Here is a 10,180-nt window from a genome sequence, read left to right as displayed (position 1 = left end):
TTGCCAATTCTTCAACTGATAATGCAGGATTTTCTTCAAGTATTGCCTCAAGGAGCTTATCATCAAACTCAACTGGACGTCCTGTTCGATCTTCATCTTCAAGGCTGAAATTTCCACTTCAGAATTTTGCAAACCATCTTCTGCAAGTTCTTTCATTCAAGCATTCTTTCCCATAAACTGAGAGTATGTTTCGAGTCGCACACAAAACACACACACAAACACAATATCACAGATGCACACTTACAAAAACACGTACACAACGCGAACGCGAGCGCACACACACACACACACACACACACACACACACACACACACACAAACACACATACACACAGGCGTACAAACACACACGCGCACAACACGCACGCACACACACACACACACACACACACACACACAAACACACACGCACACAACGCACACACACACATACAAACACAAGTACACACGTGTGTGTATGTTTGAATTTTTAAGCATATTGAACTTCACTGAAATGTAAACTGCTCAATCATTCTACATGTTGGTGTACAGAGAAAGGATATACACACGCACTCACGTCTATAACAGTATTTTTCCCATTCCGAAAAACCATACAACACAATCCGCTTATATACATATGTTAACTGACAGCTATTTCTAAACATACATGCTTTTAAACATTCACATACACACACACATACTCATTCATTCGTAATGATATGAGTATGCATATAGACACATTTATACGTACATACGTATGAATATATATATATATATGAGCGGCTGTATGATAAGTAGCTCGCTTACCCAACCACATGATTCCGGGTTCATTTCTACTGCGTGGCACCTTGGGCAAGTGTCTTCTACTAAGATAGATAGATAGATAGATAGATAGATAGATAGATAGATAGATAGATAGATAGATAGATAGATAGACAGACAGATAGATAGATAGATAGATAGATAGATAGATAGATAGATAGATAGATAGATAGATAGATAGATAGATATACATACATACATACATACATACATATAGATATGTATGCATGTACATGCATACACACTCAGACACACTCACATTTCGTAATATCACACGTAACAAGTTCCACAGAATACAACCGTAATTACAGCAAGCGAGATATTTCACACCAAAACTGTTCGCCAAATATTTCTAAAATTACTTGCAGACAAACATGGCCGTTTGAAAAAGTTTGTCTTGTAACCATGACGTTCCGGGTTCGATCTTATACCTCTTCTTTACTGTACGTTAGACATATATTTTAGCATGGGCTTTGTGACACTGCAAGGTTAGTCGGTACCTTGCGAGTGGAATTTAGTAAACAGATACGCTTCAAAATCTCATATAGATAGATAGATAGATAGATAGATAAATTAATAGATAGATACATACATACATACATACATACATACATACATGGGTGTACAGGCAGAAAGTGTGTTTGTATGTCAGTGTTTTTTTGTAATTGTGTATTTCATACATTATGTATAACCATACGTACGATTTATTTTCCTTGTTTGGACTTTTCCCTTTCTTCGTTCCGACGAAGAGCAATGCTCGAAACGTTAAACACTCTATTTTCACCGAGCGCCAAGCTAATACACTTCTTGTGCACGTCCTTACGTTCATTGTTTTCCTTTTCTTTCGTTTTTTTTAATATTTTATTCATTTATTTGAATAGTTTGTTTATTTGATTTGACTATATGCAGGGGTTGGACAAAATAATGGAAACACCTTAAAATTTCAGACAAATTAATTTTAATATGGGGTTGGACCCGCCCTTGGCAGTAATTGCAGCTTGAATTCTACGAATTATGGACTCGTACAAAGTTTGAATTGTTTCCAAGGGAATTTTTGTCCATTCTTCAACTAAAACAGTCTCCAGTTCTTGTAGTGATGATAGTGGAGGATCTCGACTCCTTAATTGTTTTTCTAAAATGCACCATAAATATTCAGTAATATTGAGATCTGGGGACTGTAGTGGCCAGATAAGATGTTCAACTTCACTAGAATGTTCTTCGTGCCATTCAGTAACAACTTTAGCGGTGTGAATTGGTGCATTATCATCCTGAAAGATTGCGTTTCCTCTTGGAAATAGTTCCACAACCATATAATGCACTTGATCAGATAAAATGCTTAAATAGTCTTGACTGTTAATTCTGCCATGGAGGGAAACCATTGGGCCAGCGGATTTCCAAGATATAGACTCCCCCACCCAGATAATCACAGATTCCTCCATGTTTAACAGTTGGAAGAAAGCAGTCTGGGCCAAATGCTTCTTTTTGGCTGTCTCCACACGTATACTCGGCCGGTGGTCGGAAATAAGGTAATGGATGACTGGTCCGAGAAAATAACATTCTTCCACTGTTCTAGGGACCAATTCTGTAGGTTTTCACACCATTCTAAACGCTTCGAAACGTTTGTTTTTGAAAGTAGTGGTTTTCTGATTGCAGCCCCCCCCCCCCCCCCCCCGTGAAATCCGGCTTTGTGCAGCTCCCGGCGAACAGTTTTTGTGGAAACTGGGTTCTCGAGATGGTCGTTAAGCTTTGCAGTAATTTGAGAGCTGTACTTTTGTGATCCTTTCTAACAATTCGCGTAAGAATCCGACGGTCACTATCTGAATGTTTTGGTTTTCTTCCGGAGTTTTGTTTCGACGAGAAGGCTTTTTCCCTCTTTCTCAAAGGCTGTCATTACTTTCGAGACAGTACTTTTTGAGCCACCAAACATTTCAGCTGTTTTCGTTGCGCTAACGCCTGCCATACGACCGACCAACAATTTGACCTCTTTGAAAGTCCGATAGATCTGTCGTTTTAATGAATTATAGTTACTTTTTCTGATGATATTTGAAAAGAAACAGCAATTTTAGCAAAACATATGAAGCAACACTAATAATAAATTTAATAAAAAACATAAAAATAAACAAGCTTTTGCCGGTTTTACAGATATTTCAAAATTATGATGCTAGTATGCTAGGTGTTTCCATTATTTTGTCCAACCCCTGTATATAGAATACTTATCTATCTTTCACCTCCCTCTCTCTCTCTCTATCTCTCTCTCTCTATCTCTCTCTCTCTCTCTCTCTCTCTCTCTCTCTCTCTCTCTCTCCCTCTCTTTCTCTGTATATATATATATACACACACACACATATATATAATATATATATATACATACATACTTACATATATATATATATATATATATATATATATATATATATATATATATATATATATATATACATACATATATATATATATATGTATATCTATCGATATATATATATATATATATATATATATATATAACATATATATATATTACACACTCACACACACACACACACACATATATATATATATATATATATATATATACACACATATATACTTCTGTGTACATGTGTGCAGTTATAATGGAGGCAGCGCATTCATACATTTCCATATGTGTCTACACGCATGACAAATCTGTTGTGCATTTAAGAATTGAGACTAATGCAAATTGGCATATACTTTAGGAAATTATATTTACGTATGCGCTTTATATACACACACATGCACACATTCACTCATGCACTTTCTCATTGTTTATCTGTTGTGTCTTATCTATTTATCACTTCCCTCTCCTTCTCTCTCTCTCTCTTTTTATCTCTCTCTATCTCTCTCTCTCTCTCTCTATCTCTCTCTCTCTCTATCTCTCTCTATCTCTCTCTCTCTCTCTCCTTCTCGCCTCTTCTCCAGCCCTCGTTCGCTTTCACTTCTCTAACTGGTGAGTAAACAACTGAGAGAGACAGACATTATCAAGTTTTGATCTTCTCTAAATCACAATAGAGCTGAACTAATTATATACACTAAAACATTACACACTCGAAGCCGAGGTTAATTTCTGATATCAATCTGAAATTCACGCTCAAATACCCAAATCCTTTCACACAACCTCTGCTTAGTAACGGAGAGCTCATACATACATACATACATACATACATACATACATACATACATACATACATACATACATGCGAAGTGTATCATTTAAGTATTATATGACCATATTTAAACGTGCAACTATATGCATGAGAATACGTACATAAAACAAAACATACAAATCTGCACACATACATACATTCAAGATTTCTTGTCAATAGAGAAAGAGCCGGTTTCTAACCTAGATCCAAGACTCCTTCATTGGAATTTCAACAACATCAACAGGGTGTTTTTGTATGTTTGTATGTATGTCTTCTCTATTCTTAATAATTTAGAAATAGAAGAGACCCATACATACAAACAAAAATATCCTGTTGTTGATGTTGAGATTCGAATGAAGGAGTCTTGGATCTAGGTTAGAAACCAGCTCTTTCTTTATTGGCAAGAAATCCTGAAACAAAACTGAATAATGACATACATACATACATGCATACATACATACATACGTATATACATATATATGTATGTATACATACAGACACACACACACACACACGCACACACACACACACACACACACACACACATATATATATATATATATATATATATATATATACGTATAATCAAATGAATAATATCAGACGATGGATAATTGTCAGCTCATAACAGCTGTTTCTTACGCATTTTCTTAATATCCGGAATATTCAATCTGATTCTTACCCACCATAGGCCGGAACCGCAGGTTTATCCAACCTCACCTGATTCTATCTGAATCCTTATTTTACTATATACATAGCGCCTGACAAAATGCTTAACGGCATTTCAGCGAGATTCACGATCTTTGTTCAAATGCTGCCGAGATTGAACTTTGCCTTTCTCCCTTTCGGGGGTTGATAAAATAAATATCAGTTGATCACGTGGCTGGATGCAAGCAACTTACTCCTTCGACTTCGAAAAAATTTCAGGGTGGGTATATCAGCCGAAACGTTAATAATAAACAAGATGAGGACAAATATCCGTCAATTGTAAATAATGTAAATAATGTACATAATTCCCCATCTCTTAAATATAGAACGGTATTACAAAGAATAAAATCCTGGGATCCATTTGCTCGACTAAAGGTGGTGCTCCAGCATGGCCGCAGTCAAATGATTGAAACAAATAAAAGAATTAAAGAAAAAAAGAAAAGAAAATCTGCCACAGCACATTTTCTTCTTTTATCAAATATATCTTATATAATGGCAATGGAAGAGGAAGAGATTATGTGGCATTCGTGCCTCTCTCGGGCGTATTATCAAAGAAAAAATAAGTAGGTGTAGCCGGAAATTGAAACCGGATCGCAAACTTTATAACAGGAAAACTGGCGTGTGGAAAGGAGAGGGGAAGGAAGGATATATGGAAGTGTATGTTTCTCCCTCCATCTCTCTCACACACTTTCCTTCTCTCTCACTTTCTCTCTCCCACTCTCTCCTCTTTCGCGCTCTCTCTCTCTCCCACTCTCTCTTTCTCTGTGAGTGTGTGTATGTGTGTGTGCGTGTGTGAATGTTATTGAAAAATATGAGAGGAGATAGAAAGAGTAGGCTTGGGGAATAGGGAGAGGATGAGATGAAAGTATTTAAAACAGCGAAAGGATGACAGCGGAACATTCACTGTTGTGAAGGAAGAGAATGAAAGAGAGAGAGAGAGAGAGAGAGAGAGAGAGAGAGAGAGAGAGAGAGAGAGAGAGTGCGGGGAGAGAGTTTGAGAGAGAGTGTGTCTCAGGGTGTGTGTGAGAGAGGGAGAGAGAGTGTGTGTATGTGTATATGTGTGTGTGTGTGTGTGTGCGCGCGTGTGCGTAAGTGATACATAGATAGACAGAGTGAGTGAGTGAGTGAGCGAACGAGCGATTGAGTGAGTGAGTGAGAAGAGAGAGACTAATTGTGCTACTGAGTTGAATATATATCAAACAGACGACACACACACATACACATTGTATCACCAGGTCAAAATGAAGGTCGCATACAATATATGTGACCAAACAGAACGAGCAGCCATGTCACATGTTAGTCTTCTATTACTCTATTCACAAAATTGCTTCCTAAAAAATATTAAGTCAGCATTATACAACTGTTTTTTATCCACTCCACAAGGTTTGAAACACAAATTTGAACTCTGTTGGTCTTGAATTCAGAACATAAAATGCCGTATCTAAACACCGCAGACATTTTATCTGTTGTTCTCATTATTCTAGCAGTCAACTGTGATCAAACAGAACGAGCAGACGACACAACACTTGATTAAGTATTTGTCTGTTATATTTTACGATATATCCTCGTTATAATTTTATTTCCATAGTTGTTTATACAATAAATAATTTTTAAAATGAAAAACAAAAATTGGTAAACGAGAAAAAAATTGTTTTAAAACTATTGTTATAGGAGTGCGTAGAATTACTACAAATAAAATTCATACTTTCTCTAAAAAATATTTTCAGAGTTAGTATTGCATGCAAGCAAGCCTAACCTTAACGCCAATCTTTTGCATAAATAATTATAAGCTATAGCTGTGACATAATTATACCAAAACATTGTTAATTACATTGATTAATATTGCAGAGCCATCTATTTTTTTCTCCCAAGTGATTTAAGTGAAGAAAGAATCTCATAATATGATTTTCAACTGACAAATCTGTTATTCTTTGATGAGAACACCTCCATCACTAACATTATTTTTTTTTCTTCATTTAATATTTGTTCTATTTTTTTTCTTCCTCATTTTCTCCAGACGCTATGTTGACGGCTATCTTATCCAATTCCTTTCCGTTCGGTTGTCATGCTTGAGTAAGCTATAGCAACCACCTTCTGATATAAGCTTCAAAGAATTTGGTTAAAGGTACTCTATTCTGCAGAATAATCTTTCGTTGATTCTGTTTTACACAAATACTAACGATTTATCTTTTGTGACTTGCTGTTTGAGACGATGCGATCAAAGATTTTGGAATTTCGCCATTTTCAATTAAGAACTCCTTATAGAAAAACTAATATTTTTTTTCCTAAAATGCTGTCTTCAATGACACTAACGACCACTTTTTGTGTTTTTCTTTCTTTATTACTTTTTCTTATATATTCTTACTTTATTCTTACTTTTCGTTGTAATTATTTAAGGAAATTGCCAGAGCTTTTGACTGGATATACATATATATATATATATATATATATATATATATATATATATATATATATATATATATATATATATATATATATGCACGTTTGAATATATGTATGTAGATATATATATATACATATATATATATATAAATAAATGTATATGTATACATATGTATACATATGTATATACATATATATATCCATATATATATTCATATATAAATATATGTATATATATATATATATATATATATATATATATATATATATACACATATATATATATCTTAATATATGTGTGTGTGTGTGTGTGTGTGTGTGTGTGTGTGTGTGTGTGTGTGTGTGTGTGTGTGTGTGTGTGTGTGTGTGTGTGTGTGTGCGTGCGTGTGTTTGTGTGCGTGCGTGCGTGTATATGTATGTATGTGTGTGTGTGTGTGCGTGTGTGTGTGTGTGTGTGTGTACTTATATATACATATTCATATATATATCCATATATATATACATTTACTGGCTTCGACCTGAGGTTAAGGCCATGCTGTGGCATAGCCTTTCGTATGATTAGTTCTCCTTCCTAAGTTGTTTCTGGTGAAAAAGTGAGTTGAACGGATCTGCTCTCCTTCGTGTCTTCCACCGCGATGTCGGTTCATCTGGTATCTCAGATAAATATTGCCAAGCATTCTTTGAAAACATGCTCATCTACACCTAGCAGATCTCTGAGGTCGATTAGCTGGATGTTGAATAGTTGTGGGCCCTTGAAGCCCGAACTGTTACAGTACTGGGTCCTTATTCTAGATGGATAGAACGGGTGATTTGGCACCTTCCAGACTCTTCCATATGTCACCTCCCTAAGGAGTAGAGCTTCAATTCTTTAGCCTCTCCCAGTAACTCATCTGTTTCAGTGTCTCAATCTTCTTAGTGTAATGGCGCTGGATTGCCCCGATTCCTGCCATCAGTTTGACGACGTTCTGTGCTGAATACATTTGGGAACAATCATCCAGATGACTAAGAACGAAAGTTCTCCATAAGAGTACCATGATATCCTTATTTCTGGTTCTGAATGATCTCAAAATTCATCTAGCTGCTCGCCTGCACAGTGTTACCATCTTGGAAATATACACACAGAATGTGGCATCATTTCTCATGTGGATTCTCGGTTCAGGTGCCGACTCTGGGTCAGGTGCTGACTCTGGGTCAGGGGCCGACTCTGACTCTGGTATTGCCCTACCCAGTGGTCCTGTGTATTCCGATTGCAGTTTTTTTGTGGGCCGATAGCTGAGTGCTTGTACAACCCCCTGGTCCTACGTCTACTGTAGTCTGTTTATGAGCTGGTGGTGGAGTGCTCGGAACTTTTCAGCATTGAACTGCATATTATTTTTATCAGCCTATTTGTACATTGTATTCAGGTCTTTGTCCAGTTTTAGGTTATCAACAGGATCGATGACCGCCTGAGATACTTTTGTATCATCAGCATAGCTGGTGAGAGTACTTGATTGTATGACTGAGAGCATGTCTGAGAGAGCCAGTTTAAACAGTAGTGGATCGAGTTCAATTCCTTGAGGGATTCCACTGAAAATGGATGTCTCCTTAGAGAAAGCACCATTGGCTGCAACTGTCAGATGTCTGCCTTTTGAAAAGTTATGCTGCCTCTCGCCTAGTTTTTCAGGGATACCAAGGCCACGTAGTTTGTGACATATCATCACATGATCAACTTTGTCGAAGGCCTCAGAAAAGTCGACATAAATCAATCACATCCACATTTGAAGGGCTCGGCTGTTGTTTCAGTATCCATTCAAAAATGGTGTGGCAGCTGTGTGAGACAGATCCTCCCCGGATGGAAACCATATTATGTGTCTGTGAGCAAGTTTATATTCTTCTAGGAACGTAATCAACATCCTTCGGTCAATACGTTCCATGACCTATAATTTTACACACACACACACACACATACTTACTCTTTTACTCTTTTATTTGTTTCAGTCCTTTGACTGCGGCCATGCTGGAGCACCAGGGATACCCATAATATCCCATAATATGAAGGGATATCCATAACATCCCAGAAACAGCTGTAAGACTATATCTATATCTTTTTCCTTATAATGACCCGAAAACTCCTCACAGCCTTGCCTTTGTTATCTCATTTTGTCTAATATATATATATATATATATATATTTATTTATTTATATATATATACACACACATACATGCATATACAGACATATTTATTTATCTATTTATCTATATATATATATATATATATATATATATATATCATTATAGATATAGGGCAGGGAATTGTCAATTAATAAATAAATTAATAATTAACAATTTTGCCAATTAGTTCAGTATGCAAAAAACCTTTATCGGTAAAACATTTATAATTATAAACATAATATACCGATCAGCAAACGTTTCTTCACCAGCATACTGAAAATTGAGAAATATATATATATATATCTTCCACATATATTGAGTACTTTCTTTGCTTCCAGTGTCTGTGAGCGCGCGCGTATGTACTCTATATATACCTTTAAAATAAATATATCATTTACATATGATATATGAAACTATGTGTATTCATTATTGTTTCTCGTAAGTGCAGAAATATATAAATTGGTGAGCCTAATAATCTTTCTCTCTCTCCCTACCTCTCTACCTCTCTCTTTCTCTCGGTGCCACTCCCTATATCGCTCTCTCTCTCTCTCTCACGCACACAGATTGGATTCAACAGTTTTATATATATATATATATATATATATATATATATATATATATATATATATATGTTATGTATATATATATATATATAATATATATATATATATATATATATATATGCATATATATGCATATGTATGTGTGTGTGTGTATATATATGCATGTATATGTATATATATATATATATACATACAGGAATGTTAAGAGTACAGTTTCGTTTGTCATAAGTAAAAGGTGTATGTTAGAGTGTTTATGCATACATACATATACACACGCACACATACATACATACATACATACACACTCACACAGGCATACACACAGACATCCACACATACATCCATACATACACACTCGCATGCATGCATACATACGAACATACATATATACA

The 10,180-nt window shown here is 35.6% G+C and overlaps 1 protein-coding gene across 1 annotated transcript; it reads right to left on the bottom strand.

The window, feature by feature from the left end:
- Positions 1-8,455: 8,455 nt before the first annotated feature.
- LOC149134311 (uncharacterized) lies at positions 8,456-8,770 on the bottom strand. Its single transcript, XM_089356897.1, has one exon. It carries the CDS (start codon positions 8,768-8,770, stop codon positions 8,456-8,458), a length of 315 nt encoding a protein of 104 aa, XP_089213023.1.
- Positions 8,771-10,180: the final 1,410 nt, after the last annotated feature.

The sequence above is a fragment of the Octopus bimaculoides genome, chromosome 8 (genome assembly GCF_046866305.1).
Source record: "Octopus bimaculoides isolate indiv1 chromosome 8, ASM4686630v1, whole genome shotgun sequence".
NCBI lineage: Eukaryota > Metazoa > Mollusca > Cephalopoda > Octopoda > Octopodidae > Octopus > Octopus bimaculoides.
Note: the sequence above shows the minus strand (reverse complement) of the source record. Positions and strands in the feature narration are given on the sequence as shown.